Below are 23,449 nucleotides of genomic sequence, written 5' to 3'. Positions count from 1 at the left end.
GCTACATACACAATACAAGCTAAGGTTCCACCAAATCCGTTTTTCTATACATGTAAAGTCAGCCCTCTGCGGACGATGGAGAACACCTCTTCTCCTGGCAGTTGAACCCTTGGTGAATTTAAAATACCAAATTTTGAGAAATTATATTCTTCAGACCACCAATCATAATCAGATCTCCATGAATCAGCATTTAACCAATTTGTTTTATTCGGTACTAAATGTAATTGACCAAATGAATTGAATCTATTTCCATAACATTTAAAATCTAATTTACAATAATCTTTTTCTTTATGATCTAATTTACCTAATTCGAAAGCATATGGTTCATGTATCAATAAAGCTTTTCTCTCTTTATTAAGATCAACTGATACGGCTGATCCAGCAAAATTAGCTACTCTAATTGCTAAAACTTCATTTTGATTTTCATTTTGATTAATGTATTTAGAAGGAATCGAACAATGATAGGTTACATTTCCAGAATAAAATGGTAAATTTTGTCTTGTCAAATCACCAAATTCAATTTCATCTAAATTTAATGGTACGATACATGATGTTCTACCTCTAACATCCACACCAAAATCACCTAGTACATAAACTCTTTCAAGATTCGTAAGCATACCATATTCATATTCTAATTCCAACGTATGTTTACCTTTAGTGAAACTAGGGAAAGGTATAGTTTTGATTGATTTATCAACCCACCATCCTGATGGTGTCAAATCTATACTTTGTCCATCAAGATAAGCTTTGACTTTATCAGGACTCTCAATGGCTAATTTGCTCTCTTCAACATCGATTTTCGAATTGATAGTGAATCTCAATCGTAGTTTACCGATAGGTTTACGTTTAGATTCAGGTATAGTATATGGTTGACGGAATTTGGCACCTTTGAGGAAAAGACCAAGACGACGTCGTAAAAGCTGATCAACAGCTAATACCTCTTCGGGACCTTGCCAAGGCTCATCATTCCATTTATAATCGCAAAAATCGAGGAGGAGAACATTAGGTTCTTCCAGACTGACTGATTCGAGTTTAACCTGATAATCAATAATATGTCAGCCTATTTCAAACCGATCTATTCCTGTGTACCTGCTTATGAGACTTGGGCACTCACATCGCCAACTTGCTTGTAATGTTTTCTCATGATAGTTTGGCCTCTAGCTTCCGCTTGAGATTTTCCAGGTCTGAGCCGAAGAGCCACACTCTCGCAACCATCAAACCAGTAGGTAAAAGTCGTTTGACCATTAGCTTGCTCAGCTTTTATTTCCCATAAAGCTCCAGTGAACGTTTCAAGTACCTGGTTTTCGAAGCCTTATCTTAGTATATATACTATGTACATCAAACTGACGACTCACCTCAACAGCCCATTCTCCTCTGATATTCAATATAACTGGACATGATTCTTTTCTATCTGTATTACATATAAACACATATCTATCGTCTCCATCTTCCCTCATTTGATAAAATAATGAATCGGCTCTTGTACCTTGAGCTCGATAAAGTGTGGTATGACTAACGATCATATCCAAATCCCGATGAGGATATAATGCTTCAAGGATTTGAGCTTTTGACCAAGGTAGAATAATTGAACCTGGAATCTCGGGTGTAGATTTAGGTACTTGACCATCAACTAGTGTAGGTGTTATACCAGCTACGATTACTTTTCCACCATTTTTGGAAAATTTCTGTAATCTTTCCAATGTAGTTGTTCTAATCGTTCTTAGATTTGGTACAATGATTACTTCATAATTACATTTACCTACCTGCAAAGTATCCCCAGTAACATTGTCTAGGTTTGATAATTCAGGTAATAAAGATTCTGAAATGAAATCAAAATCCAAATGCGATTTTAATAACCATTCAGTTAATTCTCTGAAAGCATTCTCTCTATATTCTAATTCTTGTGAATTTTTATCTTTAGGTCCAAGACATAACCAAAAACTTTCAATTGGATGTATAACACCGATTCTTGTGATTGGTTTACCTCTAGTTAAGATTGAATTCAATCTTGAAAAATGATTTTCAATTTGATGATATTCTTTCCACCAAGGTGATTGATATCCTATACATCCAGGATAATCCCTTTTTGCTTCACCTTCCATTGTACTCCAAAATAAATGTGGTACTCTTAATGTTACACCTAAAGCAGCTTGCCAATCTCCTTGTCCTTTATGTCCTTCAAATGTAAATTCCCATCCTGTAACTCCATATAATTCACTCATCATTCCAGATCGACCATATTGTCTGGTCACTGAACTTGCTTGTTTAGCAGTATTCAATTCTCTTTTATCGCATAACATGTCAATTCCTGGAAATTGCATTTCTCGATAACATCTCATACATTCACCATTTTGAGCGGCTTGAGAAGCGAGTGTGGGTTCCTACAATCGAGAGATATTAGCTATATTGCACACAATAGACATCATGAATCATCCAACTTACACCGTTGAGGTGACCTGTACAGTAAAGATTGTTCTTCGCGCACCATTTAGCAAGAACGCCCATATAGTTCGAAGCGAATAATTCACATATATGATCTAAGAATTGATATTTCGTTACATTATTATCTTGATTAACTGGATCCCATATAAGTTGAGGAAGTAATTCAAGTAGATCAGCACCTTTTGATTTTTTAAAAGAATCGATAATTTTCTTTGTCCAAGGTAAAAAAACATCTTGTAAATTTTCAGCTTGATTCAGAGTTGACATTGGACATATTTGAGGTTCATCAGTAAACATTGAAGGTATAACAGTACCAAATTCATTTCCAACTTTTTCTTTATATACTTCATGTGTTAATTCAATAAATCTTTTTGTCATATCTTCACTCAATAAATCTGTATATGTTTGATCACCAAAAAAACCACTATCAGGTAAAGGTTCTGCATATGCATACCATACTTTTTCATCTGATCCGATTTCTTCTTTTGCACTGGAAATTCTTCGTGATGATGCTAATCGCCCATCTTCAAGTCTGATAGCGTATATTGCTAATAAATCACCAAGTTCACTTCTCATCGGTGCCGCATTGGCAATAGGGAAATTACTATGAAAAAAAGTTTTTAGCAGCTGTGTATTCGGATGAAATGCCTGCTTAAGTTGGACTTACGGCTTAGTATACCCAATCTCTTCACCATACGCCCATGGTGTAAACAAGAGATGTAGATGTCTATGTTCAGGGTGACCTTCTAGCACTTTTCCACCTGCGAAACCACTTGGCCACCTAAGTGTGCATATCATGTCATCAGCACCGGTTTCTACTCCCTCGAAAAGTTCCTTGTCATTGGGAGTACAAATTCGTTGACTCACCTGTCTTCATCATACAAAAAAGCATACATTCCCTTCTGCTTTGCAGTTTCAACACAACCTTGAACGATATCCATGAATTCTTCACCCATATAAGGTATATCTAATCCAACACGAGTATGCATATGAAATCCACCCATACCCATTTCCTCAAACATATCAATTTGTTCTAAAGTAGTTTTCTTTTCTTGTTTTGTAACCCATCCCCAGAAGGGTGATCCACCATACTCTTTAGGTGGATTACGAAAAACATCTAGAGAAAAAGGTTTTTTAGATGTTGGATAACTAAGAGGATTTCCAGTCGTCATATTTGCGCTTAATCACCTTGACGCTGTTGTCCATTACTCATACTGTAAGAGGAAGAAACGCTTACATCTCTATGTTCTAGGTTTATAAGTAATCGTCAGCATGATCGCTGACCATGTTGTTCTTGATCTATGCATATCTTCAAAATCTATTTTCAGGTGGATACCTTACAACTGATACGGGCAAAACCGATAGAACGTCGGTCGGGCTATACTTTCGGTTCATAGTAACCCCGTAAACAATGTGTCAGGTGGACTGGCGAAGTGGAGGTTGATTGTTGGTTGTTACCTACTGAGTCCGAAATACTCCAAGAATAGATATTGTCACGTCCGAACGAAGGGGATGTAAGGTATCGTCGATAGACAGAGATTCAGAAATTAAGAAAATGGTCGACGTATGAAGGAGGACACCTTCCCATTTAATTCTATTTGTATGATCGACGCAGATAGAGAATATATCTTACTCGGCGATACCCGACTCTTTGATCCTCACTGTGCACGTAGAGGCAGATTTGTAGAGTAGAAGGTGCATACAAAATCCCAAGTCATTGTACATGGTTTATTATCGTTTCTTGTTGCTCATAATCCAAATCCGCTAGTTCTTATTTAGAAGCAGCCCCTTCACCTCTTTGTAATCTTTGCCATTCCACTAAAGCGTGCATAGCTAAAGCTTGACCATAAGGCATTGATGTAATTGCGATATCTTTGTAGAATTGAAGTGAATTACCCATACCTGTACCGAAACTGACATTTGCTACTTCACCATCTGGTTGTATCTGTGCTATAACACCTGCTAACCCTTTGTCTGCACATTGTTTATATACTGGATCGGAGATCAATCCTCTATAAGGACATGGCAGCCAACGATCAGCATCAACTATAGCGCCAGAGATTGGATAATCATCACTCACTGTCTGATACCCATATAAATACCTGCAACTACACCAGCAGCAGCAGAAGTTTCAACATAAGAAGTAGGATCAACGATTAAAGTATGCCATAAACCAGTTTTTGGATCTTGTGATCTAACAAAAGCATCAACTTGTCTTCTCCAAATTGAAACTAAATGTCTATAAATTGGATCTGTTTTTGGTAATCTTTCTTCACCTAAAATATCTAAAAACATTGGAATTGAAACAGTTATCCAACAATTACCTCTTGCCCATAAACCTTTTGCAAAATTATTTCCACCAACAGTTTCTTTTCCACCACCTTCAGAAGAAGTTGGATTTGTCAATGGTTCTGGTGTAAATTCCCATCCATGATACCATAATCCAGAAACTGTATCAGCTAAATATTTTATATGTATTAAAAATTGATATTTCGCTTCATCAATATAATGTGGTCTATTTAATAATATTCCAATTTTAGCTAAAGGTATGACAGACATCATTAATGTATCATCCCATAAATTTTGTTCATGCATATTAACGTATGTCACTAAATAAGTCAAAAGTTAGTTGAGTGATTCTTTTTTAGCGGGAAAGGCAGGATTTCTCACTTACTATGTTGGAAACCACCTTCTTCAGTTTTTGGTAAACCATTCATAATCCATTCAGCCCATTCATCTAACCATCCATTCCATTTTGGATCTTTTGTTCTACCATCTTCAACAAAACAAGCTAGAGAATAGAACGGTGACATTGTGTTAATATTTTTAGGTGCACCTTTTCCGTTGGTCCTTTTCCACTGAGTTTCAAACCAATCTAAAGCTACTTTTAACGATTTTTGTGCTCCGGGAGATTGTGGATCTAATGCTGAGTGCTGAGATTGGTAAGATATCAGAATTTGCTTTATATATTAGGTTTTCTGAAATCGAATCAGCAATACTTACATGACATAACGCAGTCAAAGCGATACCATGTGTCCATTCCCATGAAAATTCTGTTGGGTGTTCCCATCCTTTTGTATCTACTAAAGTTCCATCGTGTACTTGAGTCCATCATCGTTAGTACATGTCTTATGAATCACGCAATCCTGTTCAATTGCTATTCAGCTCACATTTTAGTAAGAATCGACCTGTTTCATCTTTGATATGGAGTAAACCGTCCGTCAACAACGAGATGTAATCTGCTGATTGTTCTTGAGTGAGAGAAAGTGGGGCGACAGTGTCTGACATGATGTTTTGAGTACCTTGGGCTGAGAGTAGAGCTAAAGTTGTGTTGTGTAATAGGCCATGAAATTCTGATGAGCAGGAAAGTATAGATGAATATAAAAAGTAGAAACTGGATAGACAGCTGAGAATAACAGCAATGAACAGGTGAAGATGGGAGATGTATCCGGTCCGGTTGTATTAAAGTGAAAGGTGTTTCAGCGAGATCCGGTCGTTCGGTCTATTATCAATTCATGCTCAATAAAGCTGCAAGGGATCGGGCTATAATTACACCGACCATGTTGTTTGATCGATTGGGAGCGGAACCAATTCTCATCGATATGAATATTGCATAAAGTGTATTTGAAAGAGGAATGTTCATTATTTTATTAAAGTATAAAGCGTATGAAAATATGAAACGTTTAGAGCTTTACAGAAACAAAGGGAGAATATCTGCTCGCGACATCTTGATGATGAATCGATTTAGCGTGTATCTTTCGGTCCGTTGACCTCCTTTGACGGCCCGTGGGTTACCTCATTTTTGGTCAATAATTAATAATCAATAATTGAAAGGACCCCCTTTGATCAACCAGCTTGCGAACATACACTGTATATCCAAGCAACAGCAATAAAACAAGTATGAAGACGATGAAAGAGCGACAAGTTACACAACTATCATTAGCACTGTACTGATCTTGTCTTTCTTGCCATCCATCATCTATAGCTACAGTGATCATCCGATCTTAGCCGCACGAACATTTTCAGAGTATATCGAGATACCGTGGTCACAGATCGTGGAGGAGTATGGACGCATCAAGGTACATGAACATTGATGATATCAGTGAATATACAGTACTTATACGTTATTTATATATGCTGTATCAGCCAGACTAATTGAACAGATTCACCAAGTTGATCGTTATATCGTTGTTTGGCGGTTCTCGCTCACTCCTTTCCAAACAGGGAAGCAGAATGTTCAAGGTCACTACAAAATGCAATGAAACAGTACTTGCACATATCGAACAGCCAATTATACAAGAAGAAGTTGAATTACAAAATGTTGAGAATGAATCTACGAATAATCAAATTGCCAGTTACGTTCGAGTGGTGGTTGGTCGCCCATAATCGTTGTTTTCGATAGTGTAGGATGATACAATTGAATGACCCTATAAGATTGGGTAATTCGAGAAGTTGGATCTCAGTTTCATGAAGGAACTTATAGTCATCTCGTTGCTTCCCGACATTGGGATTTCCTTTCCTACCAAACTGATTAACCACTAACGTTTCGCATGTCACGTATATCCTGTGGTTGTTTTGGAGACCAATGGGCATCTTTGCTGAGGCGTATGTCCTGCATCGAATTAAAGCCATACCCGAATCATAAGGATTGTTGTATCGCTTGCGAATCTGTGTTCGAGATTGTCTGAAATGTTCGAAGAGTAAAGGAGCAATACTATTTGAAAGTCTGCATGTTCATAAACGTTCAGCACAATCTTTGAACCTAGTATTGGAGTTTAGCACCTATGGCATCACTTATCAAGTCCATCGTCAAGTGACGACTGGTACCATACCATCTTTCTGAAAACAGCTGTTCGATGACACAACGCTACCCGCGGTGTTCAACGGACAGAAGCGGACGATGTAACCCGTTCACTGCCATAGGATGTTACACCATTTGGCTTGATCTGTGTCGCGATAATCTCGGATTCTAACATGAAGGCGCATGGTATTATCTGTAATTCATTATTTGATTGTACATATCGCTTCTTCTCCTTTTAGATTGCGTGATCGTATTTCGGAGTATTGCAGCAGTGGTGAATATATACAGATATGTATGGCGCCTCTTGTTAAGTTAGGGAATAATTCGTTTGAATTCCTCAGAAAGATGGTAAATATGAAAGAAAAAGCGAAGATTACCCATGTGGTTAGCTTTTCGGTAACCGATCTAGCGACGGCGGAACATATTTAAGTTATCACGCCATTGTTTTTTTTAGCGATAAAGACACCACAAGAGGACAAGAGAAATCATAGCGCCCGCTTCTGACTGACTTCCTTCAATCATTGTATGATTCATACGGTACAAAGTATGGCTTTAATTATTGTAACTACGTACGTGATTCCAGTCTTTAATGACAACAAGCTTAAACTTTTGCCGATGGTGATCAAGAAGAAAACCGGAGAAAATTACGGCAGGTAGAATTACAGTCCAACAGGAACAACAATTATGCTTTTTGTTCGACTAAAATGATAAATAATATGGCCAATTTTTGACGAAACCCAAAAACAAACATCAACCTCCTTGGCCTCTTTAACCCTTCAGGTTCCAATTAATTCTGTCGAGAGCAATTATGTGTGTATCAAGGGTCCGACAGATGTATGTTTTGGTTTTATCATCATTTTTACCCTTTGTACCGCATGGTTCCAAATACAATACAATATCAAAATATCAAATTGGAGCTTTTATTCATCAACAATTGTTTCCTTCTCTAGACCGATCGTCCATCCGCTGTATAGCAAGAGAGAGAAATATGGTCGGAAACTCGGTTGGAAGCGGTAAAATCCAAGAAAAATGAACATCTCCAATCGTTTTAGATTCGCCATTTACATTCCTCATTTTTGAGAATATTGGAGCGAAAGAGTGCGGTTACAACAAAAAAATCATACAATGAATCTGTAAGATGTATCATTGTATTGTAAATCACATCATGATCACATCATTTCTTCTTAATCTACCGATGTCAAATAATTGATCATCTTTTTCAGACTTCGAGAATGAAAATTGTTCAGTGTGATGAAAAGAGAATGTGGTATATAATGAACTGACAGATGAAATGAATTTGGTAGACAAAGAAGATTTGGTATAGAAATATACGGAATATACCCACTGACTAATCTGATTTATCTCTACAAGTGATAATCAGAAGAAGGTGTAGCTTCTACTAATAGTAACCTTAACCTACAGAGAATTAGTTACAAAAAATGGATCAAGTCGCTATTTTAAATACGGTTGGCCAAGGGCCTAATCCACCTATGGGTGGACAACAACCGCCAGGTGATTTGATTCACTTGACAGGTGATAGTAAAGTAGTTGATGGTAGAGTTAAAGATGGAAATGGCGATGATCATGATCATCAAGTAACAGATGAAAAAGTTCTTGTTGGTGCAGGTCATTTAAATGATGATGATGAACATGATAAAGAAAAATTAAAATCAACAGATGATTTATCAGAAGATGGACATATCATTAGATCAGGTTTAGATGCTTCACAACATTTGTTATCGATTAGAGATGATGGTGATCCAGCTATCACATTTAGAAGTTTTATTTTAGGTACTCTGATGGCTTGTTTTCAAGCTTCAATGCATCAAATTTATCTTGTAAGTTGATCGTCAGTTTCATCTTAAAGTGATCTTTCCTGAAGCTAGGCTAAGTAATATTACGACTTTGCCTTCGACTTGCATAGTTTAAACCCACTCAAGCAAGTATAAGTGGATCTTTCATCGTTTTAATCTTATATTTCATTGGAAATGGTTGGGCAAAATTTTTACCTAGAGGTGATCATTTAGAACAAAGATTTAGAGAAAAAAATGGTAATCAAGGTTCATTAACATTTTGGATTAAATTATGGAAATTTGTTAATCCATCTACATTCGGTTTAAAAGAACATTCTATAGCTGCGATTACTGCTTATGGTGCTTCAAATGGTGCAGCAGCAATTTCAGTTTTTACAGTTCAAGATTTATTCTATGATATTCCTTTAAACGCTACTACCGTTATTTTAAGGTTAGTCGACTATTGACCCTTTATCATCCTCCTGAAAACATCGAAAGCTGACTGACATAACATGATATTTTGATAGTACATTGAGTATCGGATTATTCGGTATGGGATTAACAGGAGTATTTAGACCTATAACAGTATGGCATGTTGAAGCTGTTTATTGGACAAATATACCAACTGTAAAATCATTACAAACTTTACATTGGGATACATTAAAAGATTCAAAACCATTAAGAGTCTTTTGGTATTCTTTCACAGGAATGGCTTTATATGAATTTTTCCCTGCATATATTTTCCCTTGGTTAAATTCAGTTTCAATACCTTGTTTAGCTTCAATGAAAGCTAAAGGATCAAAAGCTGAAATTTTAACAAATTTATTTGGTGGTTCATTAAGTAATGAAGGTTTAGGTATTTTAAATTTCAGTTTCGATTGGCAATATGTAAGCAGCCCTTCATTTTATCACCTTGTACATGTACACGAGATGAATATGCTGATTGAATTTTCCCGACACGTATTGTACATAGATCACCTCAGCAGCAACTTCAATGCCATTACAACTTCAAGGTAATTACGCAATAGGTATTGTAGTCTGTTGGATTGCTTTCTTAGCTGTTTATTATGGTGATGCATGGGGTGGTAGAAATTTACCTTTTTTATCAACTTCATTAAGAACTTCTGAAGGTGGAAAATACGTTTCAACAAAAGTTTTCGTTAATGGTATTTTAGATGAACAAAAATTAGCTGAATATGGTTTACCAAAAGTTACTTCAACTTATGTTTGGGCAATGATTGCTGGTAATATGGCTGTGAGTGATTTATTGTATTCTTAAGATCACATACTATATTCATTCGATTTGAATGGAATGGAGCTAATATATACAAATGTAACTTATTCACAGATTGGAGCAGTTATAACGCATACATTCGTATTTTGGGGTAAAGATATTTGGAAATCAATCAAACAAAGCAGAAAAGGTGTTTATGAAGATAGACATCACAATGCAATGTTAAAATATAAAGAAGCACCTTGGTATTGGTATGTAGCTTTATTAGTCATTGCTTTTGTATTAGGTATTGTGGTTGTGGTAAAAGAAAAAATCACTTTATCTGTTGGATCATTCATCGTTTCTTTGGTTCTTGGTACTGCTATTGCTCCATTTAGTACGATTTTGTATTCAAGGTAAGTTAAACCATCCTATGAAAATCTAATTTTTCTGATAATTCAAAAGCTGACTGCGTTAATGCTCAAACTTAATTAGATTCGGAAATGGTGTAGCAACGAATCAATTGATGAAAATGGTTGCAGGTTTAACATCACCTGGAAGACCTGTTGCAAATCTTTATTTTTCAGCTTGGTCACATTCAGTTATTTCACAGTCTCTTGATTTAGCTTCAGATTTGAAAATGGGAGAATATCTTAAAATTCCTCCTCAAGCTTTATGGTTAACACAAGTTTATGGAGTTATTTTAGGTGCATTCATCAATTACGTTGTAATGATTTCAGTTGTAAATTCACATAGAGATCTTCTTACAAATTCAAATAGTGGTTCTTCAGCTTGGTCACCAGCTTATTTTCAATCTCAAAATACTGCTGCTACAACTTGGGCTTTAGCAGATAAACTTTATGGTAGATCAGGTGAATACTTTATCGTTCCACTTGGTTTAGCTATTGGTGCAGGTGCAGTCATTTTACATCGTATCTTTGTTATTGTGAGTTTATTATGAATGACCTACTTTTAGAAAAGAAAGCAGATTTTAACTGATTTTTGTGGATATATATAGTTCGTACCAAGAGTAGGACGATGTTCAACATCAGATTTAAATTTACCACAATTTTTCGCTTATGCAGGATATTTAGGTTTTAATCAAACTCAATCATGTGTAATTTTATCAATTTTAGGTGCAGGTTTCTTTACACAATATTATTTAAGAAATTATAAACCATATTTCTTTAAAAATTATTCTTATTTAATTACTGCTGCTTTTGATGGTGGTTCACTTTTCGTACTTTTTATTTTAAGTTTTGCTGTATTTGGTGCAGGTGGTCCATCAAAACCTTTCCCTCAATGGTGGGGTAATAATGCTGCTGGTAATACAGATTTATGTCCTTCAGTATAAAAAAAGATGGAAGATGAAAAGGGAGTAAAAAAGAAAAAGAAAAAGGAAATGTGGGTATCAAAATTAGAAAGAGAATTTCAATGGTATAAGTTATCGAGGTAGATGGGGTAATATCATTACCATATAGACGTATATTGATAGATGGTTAGCTAAATGAATAAATAAATGAATAAATAAATAAATAGATAGATAGATAGATAGGCACATTTCCTTTACGAGCTGAGATCAGTGATTTTATAATGCAATTATCGATTGATGATGACCAACTTTATGAAATTTGCATGATAATCAAGTATTTCAGTTTATCATCTATCTCCTATAAGTTCTTCAGTTGTATAAGGTATAAGGTTCATGAGAACGCCATATTCCTTAACAGGGTACAGAACGTCACAATCATCAGTATGGTTACCACCTATACCCGGATCGATGATGATGTTCGCATGGATCAATCAAGCTGATTCAATTGTTAAACCAAATTGGCAAACGCCTGAAAAAGATTTTTCTGTTATCAGAATTGCAATGAAAGGTGAGTATTGTGGTAGGGACGAAAGCAGAAGGTATAGGTTGTTTCACTTTGATGTTTGTTGTCAATTGATAATGAGATGTGAATCGTTATTCGATGATGGGTGGGTGTTCCCGTGGATTTTGTGGGATTCGCGAGTGGTAATAACTATAACAACAATTGTGCTGTAGTATTTCTCCAGGACAGAATTCACAATTAACAATCCTATAGCTTTTGGGTTATTATTTTGTTCAGATTGGATTTGCATAGTCAATGTAATCTACCGATACATCTTCTTAGCTTCTAACCAATATACGACTAAACTATCGATACATGACAATATGATCTGACGACAACGGTAGATTTCACAAAGTTCTAACTATCTTTTCTTACACATTTACCAAGGTAATTCAAGTGGACCAGGTTGTTTAGTCCATTCTTTACCAAGTACTTCTTCGGCATTACCAATTCCCCTATAAGAAGCAGTGAGACATTAGCTTATCGACAACTTTCCAATCTTAGCGATCGAACAGGCAAGTGTATCACATGGAGATAGCAGCAACGACATCACTTACCTAGCTCCCACTTTGATGAAAAAGAAGACGAAACAATCAATCTCAAAATTCCCCAATTCAAGCCTTCAACTAAATCAAGAATAAACTCACTTGGTGCCCAGAATTTACCTGACATATCTATATTTAGTTTCTCAGCGAATTCGTAGAAAGGTCTTGCAGCTTCTTCGGGTGTTACGGCTATGATGAATGTAATTGAACAGCATCAATGATTCAGCCCAATGAACGATTTAGTCGTAAACTTACCTCCCATTTTATCATAGAACTCTTCCATACCTGCATCTTTAGTCATTCCTGTTATATTTGTTATCAGGAGGTTAATAGTCATTCTGATCTGCATTAAACGCAGTGATATTCTTACCAGTCTTTAGGAATCCAGGCTATGTTTATAACGAGGTATGAATTGCCTTCAGCTCTACAGTTTTTTTTTCCATTGCCTTCGTTCCGAGCGTCTCAAGACTAAAACCCAAACTTACATGAATCATAGCAATACTAACACCCCTTTCTTTCAGATCATAACTCAATAAATGTCCAACCATATTTCCAGCAGCTTTTGAACCATGATGTCCATACATTCCACCACCTTCACCTTCTGTTCTTAATGTGATTGAACCTGCTTCCGACGTCAAAAGGATGATTTTAGCTTCTGGTGCTAAGGAAGACGACATCAATCTGATAGAACAAGTCATAGAGCAATCGATATTTATTCGATGTCAGTAAGATCTCGCACACCTTGTATGATTTATAATGGCAAGTGTTAACTTACAACGACTGAACAACAAATACAGGTGCAATGGCACAGATCGTATACATTGCAATTTCATCTTTCCAATTTGCTTTACCCATTTCCTATTGTAATTATATCTTATTCAGTGAGTTCTTTCGGTACCATATCCTTGTCACTCTTTCGTATATGTTATAAGAAGAAGACTGATAATTCGACAGATTCACTCACTTCAGGCTTCAAAATACCACTAACATAAACGACTAAACCGACAGCAGCACCTTGTAAACCTTCAACAATCTTATCTCCTACACCTTCTTCAGAAACATCAATATCTTCTATAATATGTACACCTTTTGGAAATTGTGATTTTTTTTCTTCATCATCATTTATGTATTCTCGAACTGTTGCATAAACGTTACTTGCACCGATTATATCTGAATATTTCTTAACTAAAGCTAAACCTAAGCCTTTTGAGGCACCTACTATTAATGCTGTTTGAGGCTATTCAGTAAATCGAGGTAAATGTGTTAGCGAGCTGTCCAAAACTTCGACCCAGAAAGTTTATGTGAGTAGTCCAACGAGTCTGCATCTCTGTTGAACCGAGCCGTTACATGTGATATCCATCGAGAGGTCTACCGGTGGATGACAAGATATCGAATGATACTTACAGGCATTTTGGTCTGTGAGTTTCTCTATCCTTTTAGCTTGTTCAATAGGGATATTGTTGTTTGTATGAAGGAAGATATACAAAAGAGTCTCGTCAAGTCAGTATAGCGAGATCCATAACCCATTTGCTTTGGTTTTGACGATTACCTCACCATATATTCTCATCGATGATGTCAGTAGACGTCGTTATCTAATTAACCGTAATCTACAGTAAAACATTCCTCATCCCGTTATCATTGCACGTGGTTATTTCAGTGTAAAGCGATTTAGCCTGTCTGTGTAATTTATGATATGTTATGGTGTCATCGAAATCATGTGTATAGGAATCAAAGATGTGAGCTCTCAACATTCAGTGGGAGCAGATGCCAATGGGCTTTGTTCTGGTGTCAGATCAATTATAGATCAGCATCTCAGGATCGCCAACACAAGTCCTAACACTGGCGGTTGGCAACAGAGCAACCGATTAGTTACTCCTGAATGGTAATAATCGTAACCCCCTTGATAAGTGTGGTGTCAATTACACTACGGTTATAACGACTGAACAAATATCTGATTGCAATGGTTAAATGTGTTCATTGAGTGCTATGATAGTTGTATTTGCATGAAATTTCATTTATGCTATTGATTTATGTGATGACTTCTTCTCTTATTCGTTAAATATGCTTTTATCTTCTTCTTTCTTATTTCTATTCCCCTTAAAAGACGCGAAATGGTATATCTATACTGTGTGGTATATATAATACTTTATCGACCTTGTTGGTTACCTTGACCCTTTACTACACCTGCACCTCGACCAGCATTCAAGGTAAGTTTGTATGAGTGGGAGTAGTCACCTTTGTGAACTTTACCCTCTTTGAGGATAACTTCGATAGCGTCTCTGCAGTGACAATTTAGATATTAGCCACCGATCTTATTACACAAGCTGAAAGTTGACGTGGTAAATTATGTAAATGGGTTTTGTTTCCCGCTATAAAGAAACTAGGTATGTCGGGGATGAAGTAAAAGATAAAAAGATGATGTGATAAAACCCTTCAACTCACTCAGCATGTTTGTTTTTGTCACCACCAAAGAATACATTTTGAATTTCTTGTTTTGAAACTTCACCAAGGTTACCAGTGTGACCTACTGATGTTGAGGTTTTCAACTATACCAAGTTACACTAGAATCAGCATTTCAACTTGTTCATACGAAGAGACTAGACTATCCGAGAACAGAGCAAAGGAATGACGATTGGGAAGTTGGGGATAAAAGAATTGAAAACTTACTACAGTGAAGGAACCGACGAATCTAGAGAGAGCAATATCGGTAGCACCGTTCTTCCATCGTTCGTATTCGGCAACGTCATCAACGAAGACGATGAATTCTTCTTGAGAGTTTCTATCAGACGACCAAGTCAGTCAATATATGTTTTCAGATCTACATGTAATCCGTTCTTCTGTAGAGGAGCACAAAGAGCTAAAACGGGTTGATTGAAGCGTAGAAAATGAATATCAACTTACTCAGGAGACCAGATAATAGCGGTAGCAGCAGACATTGTTAATGAAGTATTTATTGGTTTGATTTAGTTACAAGTTAAAGGTTCGATTGATTTGATGTTGACTAGTATAGGTTGAAAAGGGGGATAAAGCGAAGAGAGAATGTTGATGTGTTTGATATATATATAACAGTTGGTTGTTGGAGGTTGACATGATGGAATGGAATGGAAGTATGGTAGCGAGCTAGTTAGTAATATAATGTGATAGATCGCATAGACCCCCTTCTATACGTCATTATTTCAACTTGTAAGGAACAATGCCACGTGTCATATCAAGTTTGACAATCGGTAATATCATAAACCGCACAAGACCATTGGATATATGTTATTGGTAATTCCGCTTGTGTGGCGCCTCCTTATAGCGTTTTGTCTTTTGTCTTGGCGGTTTGTCTTGTCTCGGCTCACTTTTCAATGTTGTCCTTCGGGCATCGCCACATGTTTACGGTTCAAGCTTAAAGCTTACCAAGAAGACACGCAGTTCACAGTTCATAGTTCAACGTCTGAAACATAACGCTCTAATCCTTTCTTCTTCAACATCAGTTTGCAATATCATCAACAAATCTTTATCTATTTCTTTCGTGCTCAGAACAACCTGATAGAATCGGACGAAGGAAACTCAAGGTATTCTTTAGGGCTCGTTGCCCTTGTTGGAAGGGTATATTGCATTTCGGATTAAGCATCATTTCAGCAAATCGACAATATAGAGTTGGATATTCGGGATTCGGAATATAGTATATAAATAAGGTAAGTTTGTCTAATCGTCATCAAACACTCCTTCTTTCTTTCTTCTTCCAACTAGACCTCTCTATCATATGATTATGAACAGAAGTCGCTACGATCTTTATCTCTTTTAATCTTCATTCACCGTTTGATTGTCGTAAGATAGTCAATCGCTTGAATGTCGGTTTTGAGGGTTATTTGATCATACGATGTGCAACAGACTTCATGCACCACCCTCTGATACCATTCCTCTATATTACTTTTCCTGTATTCTAAACCACTCGTAAAAACGAAGGACAGACTGCAGCTAATCATATTTAATAGCTACAGAGTTTTAATAATACGTCACAATGTCAAGTTATGCCCCGATATCTTCTCAAGATCCCTCACCACCCGCCACCCCTTCTCGACGAACATCATTCCATTCTATACGATCATTCAGATTAGCACCAAGTAGAGGAAGATCAAATGGTATACCAGATCCAGATGAAATGGATGCTGCTTTCGATGGTCCAGATGGTGAAGATGAAACCGAGAATCATGGTTTATTAGGTAGAGATAGAAATCATAATCAAGATCATCACGTTAGTAGTGGAAGAGAAAATAGGATGCCAGGAGACTACGATTTTGAGAGAGATTATGTGAGTTTAACAGCATCTATCGATTGATTCGAGTAGATTGACGTAAAGCTGATATGACGTGTATTTGTTCGGTAGACATTACCACCATCATCCCCACCACCATTTCAGCCATATTCATCACATAATCCAGCACCTGGGAATTCTAATGGTATTTTACCTAGTACACCAGCATATCATTCACGTCCACCATCACAAAGACATTTCTTAGGTGGTATTTTACCTTCATCATTTTTACCTTCAAGGCAACCAAATTCATCTCCAGCATCAAGAATAATGGGTGCAGGTTCAAGTGGTGTTTTTGGTAATTTAGCTGCAAGACCTGATAATCCACAAAATGCTCCTACAGATGCCGATGGAAACGAATATGTTCCTGAAGATGAACAGAAACAAGGGCCTCCAGTAAGTAAAAATACCTAAATCTGGCTTTTGTTGCTGAGTATTAATACTGATCAATGGCGGTTGGCTGTAGTCATATCAAGCTGCTTTACGGGATGCCGTTCCTCCATATTGGGATACAACGGTAGTTTTACCGTCGTCATCATCGCCTTTCGGACCTCTTTCAAGTTCAATGAGTGGTGATGAGATTCTGATAGATGGAATGCCGGGTGGTAATTTCTTCGGTTTCTTCTGGAACTGTAAGTGTCATCTTGCCTTGCCTTGTCATCTGCCGTCTGTATCTTCATGTATAATCAATTTGTCGCACATCGCATGCTGATCATATCCTTGCTATAGTAATTGTATCATTCTCCTTCCAATTTGTTGGTTTCCTCCTCACTTACGTTCTCCACACCACCCATGCTGCAAAATACGGTTCTCGAGTTGGGTTAGGTATGACTTTGATATCGGTTGGTCTGAATTTACGGTCCAAAGCAGAAGACTTGATCAATTCAGGCAAATTCCCGTCTGATCCATCTGATCCTGATCCACCTGTCATGGATGATGATAAAATAGCGGAAAATGCCATTGAGGCAATCTGGGGACCTGGTGGACCTTGGCCTTATCCTGTCCATGAACCAAACGATCCTAATGGTCCTATAACAGTTCTACATAATACTCAAGAAGCTGAAAACTGGGCACATGGTCATAACATGACATTGTCAGTGTTCATGGGATTACCAAATGCTGAAGATGTTGGAAGAGCAAATGAATATTTCAGTTTCTTTTTGATGTCAATAGGATGGTTTATAGTGTTGACAAGTTTAGGTGGATGGTGGAGAGTGAAAAGATTTGAAAGAGGTTTGAAAGCTGCTCAAAGGGAAAGTGAAGAAGCTCAAGCAGCAGCAGCAAATAATCGAAATAACGGTACGGGTGAAGAGAATGAAAATACAGAAACTATTACAACAACATCATCATCAACGGTAAATAGAAATGAAGCAAGACCAAATGAATTGAGTTATTATACATCAGCATTTTCACAAGCATGGGATGGAGTGAGAGATTTACAAAGAGGATTCTTTGGTATGCATGGTAGACCTTTAAGACGTAATCAAAGAGGTAATGGACATACACCATTAAATCAAAATGATTTAGATGATGATGATGAACATGAATTATTAGATGCTCAAGGTTTTGGTTTAGGTCCAATGGCTAATGATCATTCAAATAGTAATCAGAGCACCGATCATAGTACGATAGGTGAATATCCTGGATCGAATAGAAGAGATAGACAAACTATAACTGGTTTATGGGGTGTATGAGTAAAACAGCGAGAGTATTGTCCGCGGAATAGAATAGATGGAAAAGGAAAGACAAAACAATGGTTGGGTTGTAGATTTATACCATGTCACACTTTATGTATATAGACAGTTTTATCCAAACAATAGGACTATTATAACTTTACCTTGTTATTGTTATCACGTATAATGTATCATGCATGTATTGATTTACTGATATTTGTCACAGTGAAGCTGTTTCAGGTGAATGTTGTGCTTTACGTACTCTTGACACCAGGTATCATCTTGACCACGTGTAGAAGAATGGAGACCCCACAATGCACGAGGCTGTGTCTTAAGTACAATGCAATGATGCTGAAACAAGTGTAATAATAAATGTATATATATATATGAATGGGATATTGTTCATTCTCCTTTCATACCATACCTTCAGCTTCTGAGACTAGACATTATGACTTCTTGACTATGACCTACATGATATAACGATACAAGACTTGGCAGCCTGGTGAGGATACAGAATACCGTTCAAAATGCCTCCATCAAGATTGCAGCTTGCTGCTGCTTTGATGGGTGAGTGATATTCTGGTATGAAAGAAACGCTTTGACCAAATTTCGATTCTACCTATCGATGATCGAAAAGAAATGAAATAGTAGTACTGATATATATCATTCTGGGCCATAGAGTATGATAATGATGAAGAATTAGCATCACCAAATAGTGAAATAACTTATCGTGATCATAGACAATCAGCAATATTTCAACCTTTTCAAATCGCACAAGCTGAAGCTAGAAGACAAAAAATCTTATCACAACCTCCTCCATCATTACCTTCTCCTTTAGAATCATCGTTCAATTTAAGTAGACAATCACGCAATTTGGACAACCAAAATGAACCTCAATATATGCAAGATGAACAACGACAAGAACGATATCCAAGACCAAATTCGCAAAATCAATCTTTTAGACAAAGTACTTTTAGTGAATTTAATAATCATAATAATAACAATATCACACCTGGTTCAAAATCCATAAATCTACCAATCTCAACTCAAGCTCAAGAAGGAGAAGAAGAGAGGTTGTATGATGATTCACACAACGAAGAAGCAGATTTAGGTGATGTAGACGTAGCTAGATGGGGATTACCTTCACATTTAGTTGCTAATGCCTCACCAGTAATGAAGAAACCTGATAACACAAGAAGAGTCACTGTACATTCAAATATACCGCAACCTGTATCTTCACCAATTGGTCCAAGAGTTAAATCAATACATGTATCAGATGTTTTAGACGATACTGATTTACACAATGAAATTATTCAACAATCAGGATACAACAATTCGAACTCTAATGCTAATGATAGTAGTAGAAGAAGAAATCATTCATATGATTTTACTTCTGATGCATTAGCTTCAGCAGCTAGAGTAAGAGAAATGGTTGAAAATAGGGGCAAAGAGAGAGAAAGACCTTCAACCGTAATGGGTTTACACAACAAGAATAATCTGTCACATGATTTCAACGAAAATAGGAATACCAGAATTAGACAATTAAGTGACCCAAGGATGATTCCATTACCTCAAACACCTGGTTCGATCATGGACAATAGACCTTTATCAAGAGGTGGGGGTGGTTGGATATCACCTCCACCAGGTAAAATGGATAATGAATATCAAGAAGAAATTATTGATAACGATGATAATCTACCTAACCCTTTCGCTTTACCTGCACCACCACCTGAAATAGGTTCAAGGTTCGATCCAAAAGTCTTGCAGAATCAACGTAGATCGATCAGTATGGATGGAAATGATTTTAACGCTAGACCATATAGTAGATCTTCTGCTTATCAATCGCAACAACAAGGAATCGATGAACCACCATTTTCAGCTGGATCAAGATCAACATTCTACGGTAATACTGGACCTGGCTCAGCTAGGAATACCACTTATAGTGAATCTCTAGATAATCCTGATGTTGGTCCTAATCCTGGCCCGGGACTAACGATGAAAATGAAAGAACCTGAAAAGGTATGGGAAGATATACCTACACCGGAACAATTCGGTAGACCATTAATGCCTAAAAGATATTCTACATCTGCAAGGTTGACTTTGACCAAACCCTTGACGATCTTAAGACCTAAAACATTAATTATGCCTTCTTTGTTATCTGGTCAACATTCACCTCCTGCTAAAACAATTAAATTACCTGATGGATATACATTGGGTGAAAAACCATTACCATATGGAGCTAAAACAATAGGTAATAGACCGATGCATAATTCTTCATTCTACAACAACAATTCTTTGTCAGTATCGCAAAAGACATTTAGGAATTCATTAATGGTCAATGGACGAAGAGATCAAGAGTTCCTTGGAGGAACTGAAGAAGAAGGTGAATTAGCATTAAAATCAATTGAATTAGATGAATCTGCGATAGAAAGAAGACCAGGTAAACTGTTCGGTAGATCACTTATGGATGAATTGGAAGCTAGAAAAATGGCTCAAAAAGGTAAACAGAGGTGAGTCAATTATATTCATTTGGGCTAGGTGTCATCCTCTACCATGCAATATGAGTAATAGCTGAAGTCTATGTTTCGTTCTACAGAGTATTCACTGGTGATTCACGTCCTGCTATGATGGCTCGATCAACCATGTATGATCCTCCCACTATTTCATTTTCACCTACTTCACCTACTCAACCAGTAACGAATCAACGTCCACAATCTCTGCATCCAGGTTCAGGTAATAACAGAGCACCACTTTTATCATTTGATTCAAATGGTGATATTCATCCTACTTCACCCAATAACTTAGGTGTACCTGACCCTCAAGGTAGAATAGCTAAATCTAAATCTGTCTTTGGTGTAGATCAATTATGGGAAAAAGAAATGGCTAAATTGAAAATCATTCAGGAAGAAGAAAAGAGAAATGCAGAATTGAGAAGAAAGTATGAAGAGGAGAAAGAAATGAAAAAGAAAAGAAAAAGTAAAGGTAAAGGTAAAGAAAAAGCTAGAGATAGTGTGATTCCACCACCTCTTGATTCACAAACGGATAATCCATCGACAGAGGATACACTTGGAATATCACCTATCCGCAGAGCAAATGATTTCCCGCCTTCTTTACAATATAGCCCAGAAAAAGCTATAGCACCTCAGCATACCCATCAAGGGGAAATGAAAATGGAGAAAGAAGAACAACGTAAATTAAGTTTGGGTGGCCTGTTCAGTTCAGCATCTGATGACGAAGAAGATGCACCTGCACCACATGAATTTGCACAAACTCTAAACCCCCTAGCTAAAGATGAAGAAGCTGTTCCCGGATCAGATTCGGATTCAGATTCAGAAGAGGATGTACCATTATCGAAATTAGCTCCTGCCGCCAGAACATCCAGACTAACTACGTCAACCTCAGCTAGACAATCAGTATTTTCAGGTAACGATGTAGAGTCTGAATCTGATTCAGATGAAGATATTCCTTTATCTAAATTACCTATCGCACCTAAATCACCTTCTATAACACGTACGAAACCTATAGGATCATTAGGTTTAACTTTACCTACTACTGGTAGTACTGGAAATTCATCTGAACCCAATTCAGCTTCAATAATGAAATCACCTTTATCAGCTGAAGTTGATGATGAAGAAGCAGAAGATGATTTGCCTTTAGCAGTTAGACAAGCAAAACAAAAAGGTTTAAAACCTATAACAAAAGCTGAAATTATTGAAGATGATTTACCTTTAGGTTATAAACATGCTGAAAAAGCTCAACAACAGATGATGCAAAATAGTCAAAGACAATATGAAGAAGAACAAAATAGACAGTCGTCTTTCAGTGGTATACCAAATATAAATCAATCTTGGTATGGAGGTCAAGGTATACCTTCAATGTATATGCAACCTCCACAAACACAAATGAATTATCCTATGAATATGGGAATGTATGGGATGGGAGGTATGAATCCTTCAATGCCAAATTTAGGCATGTCACCTCAAATGATGGGTTACAGTGGCGTACCACAATATCCAAATATGAATATGAACATGAACATGAACATGAATATGGGTATTATGGGTATGGATCCAAACATGTACAATCAGAATAACAATATTCCTCCACCGCCAAATAATAGTAATCCAGGTCAAGCTATAGATTCATGGAGAAAAGATGTCGCTTTAGCACCTGTGCCGACTGGAACCAGCAGTATTCATACAACTAGTCCCAGTCATATAAGTAGAGTTAGTGGTATTAGTGGTAGTGGTTCTTTTGGTGCTGGAGGTGGTAGCGTGAATGGTAATGGTAGAGAAGGAAGTATAAGGACTTGACGGAGTAAACCTTGCTCCCAATTTGATAAAAGGTGTCTGTAAATTGTGTATATATATATATATATGTCTACTCACTTGCCTGATTCTCCTCTTATATAATTTACGATATTTTATGCCTGATGCATTGTGCTCTTATGCTCTTATGCTTTCATGCAATATTTCTGAAAATGCAAAGATTGGATAAACTGTTAAATTCCAAAATTGATATGTGGAGACTCCATATTTGCATGTCGATCATCAAAACCGGTTATAGGAATGTCTACTATATGCTGTACAACGTTATAATCGATCTGTTTGATTTCTGATTTTTATCTTTCTTTTCTCCCTTTTCTAGTAAAGCTTTATAGCTGGGAATCATCGTATATATCGACCGTTCAGCATCGCGATTTAGCATCAAGAGAACCGACATTGTTCTCATTGTATTTATTTAGATACTAGTCCATCGACATTCCATTCTCTACAACCCTTTAATACTACTGTTTGCCACTCAAGTCA

The 23,449-nt window shown here is 36.8% G+C and overlaps 7 protein-coding genes across 7 annotated transcripts; 3 read left to right on the top strand and 4 right to left on the bottom strand.

Moving 5' to 3' along the window:
* Window positions 1-44: 44 nt before the first annotated feature.
* L201_004601 (uncharacterized protein) lies at window positions 45-3,614 on the bottom strand (the record flags this gene model as incomplete). The annotated part of the gene is made up of 6 exons (XM_066220342.1): window positions 45-1,037; window positions 1,115-1,297; window positions 1,356-2,381; window positions 2,443-3,046; window positions 3,110-3,223; window positions 3,310-3,614. The coding sequence occupies 6 exons, from the start codon at window positions 3,612-3,614 to the stop codon at window positions 45-47; spliced, it is 3,225 nt and encodes a 1,074-aa protein (XP_066076439.1).
* Window positions 3,615-4,213: 599 nt separating this feature from the next.
* L201_004600 (uncharacterized protein) lies at window positions 4,214-5,730 on the bottom strand (the record flags this gene model as incomplete). The annotated part of the gene is made up of 6 exons (XM_066220341.1): window positions 4,214-4,454; window positions 4,523-4,781; window positions 4,824-5,051; window positions 5,117-5,375; window positions 5,446-5,543; window positions 5,613-5,730. 6 exons carry the CDS (start codon window positions 5,728-5,730, stop codon window positions 4,214-4,216), a joined length of 1,203 nt encoding a protein of 400 aa, XP_066076438.1.
* A 2,952-nt stretch (window positions 5,731-8,682) lies between these two features.
* On the top strand, window positions 8,683-11,603 carry L201_004599 (uncharacterized protein; the record flags this gene model as incomplete). Its single annotated transcript, XM_066220340.1, has 7 exons — window positions 8,683-9,081; window positions 9,168-9,487; window positions 9,564-9,924; window positions 10,010-10,291; window positions 10,385-10,665; window positions 10,745-11,195; window positions 11,268-11,603. The coding sequence occupies 7 exons, from the start codon at window positions 8,683-8,685 to the stop codon at window positions 11,601-11,603; spliced, it is 2,430 nt and encodes an 809-aa protein (XP_066076437.1).
* Window positions 11,604-12,502: 899 nt separating this feature from the next.
* Window positions 12,503-14,078, bottom strand: L201_004598 (uncharacterized protein; the record flags this gene model as incomplete). The annotated part of the gene is made up of 9 exons (XM_066220339.1): window positions 12,503-12,578; window positions 12,681-12,690; window positions 12,771-12,857; window positions 12,924-12,971; window positions 13,039-13,057; window positions 13,154-13,349; window positions 13,444-13,526; window positions 13,633-13,905; window positions 14,073-14,078. 9 exons carry the CDS (start codon window positions 14,076-14,078, stop codon window positions 12,503-12,505), a joined length of 798 nt encoding a protein of 265 aa, XP_066076436.1.
* A 736-nt stretch (window positions 14,079-14,814) lies between these two features.
* Window positions 14,815-15,604, bottom strand: L201_004597 (uncharacterized protein; the record flags this gene model as incomplete). The annotated part of the gene is made up of 4 exons (XM_066220338.1): window positions 14,815-14,947; window positions 15,111-15,214; window positions 15,336-15,447; window positions 15,570-15,604. 4 exons carry the CDS (start codon window positions 15,602-15,604, stop codon window positions 14,815-14,817), a joined length of 384 nt encoding a protein of 127 aa, XP_066076435.1.
* A 1,070-nt stretch (window positions 15,605-16,674) lies between these two features.
* L201_004596 (uncharacterized protein) lies at window positions 16,675-18,662 on the top strand (the record flags this gene model as incomplete). Its single annotated transcript, XM_066220337.1, has 4 exons — window positions 16,675-16,965; window positions 17,041-17,364; window positions 17,435-17,600; window positions 17,698-18,662. The coding sequence occupies 4 exons, from the start codon at window positions 16,675-16,677 to the stop codon at window positions 18,660-18,662; spliced, it is 1,746 nt and encodes a 581-aa protein (XP_066076434.1).
* Window positions 18,663-19,168: 506 nt separating this feature from the next.
* On the top strand, window positions 19,169-22,954 carry L201_004595 (uncharacterized protein; the record flags this gene model as incomplete). The annotated part of the gene is made up of 3 exons (XM_066220336.1): window positions 19,169-19,208; window positions 19,321-21,151; window positions 21,238-22,954. The coding sequence occupies 3 exons, from the start codon at window positions 19,169-19,171 to the stop codon at window positions 22,952-22,954; spliced, it is 3,588 nt and encodes a 1,195-aa protein (XP_066076433.1).
* Between the last annotated feature and the right edge of the window lie 495 nt (window positions 22,955-23,449).

The sequence above is a fragment of the Kwoniella dendrophila genome, chromosome 6, assembly GCF_036810415.1.
Source record: "Kwoniella dendrophila CBS 6074 chromosome 6, complete sequence".
Lineage (NCBI taxonomy): Eukaryota > Fungi > Basidiomycota > Tremellomycetes > Tremellales > Cryptococcaceae > Kwoniella > Kwoniella dendrophila.
Note: the sequence above shows the minus strand (reverse complement) of the source record. Positions and strands in the feature narration are given on the sequence as shown.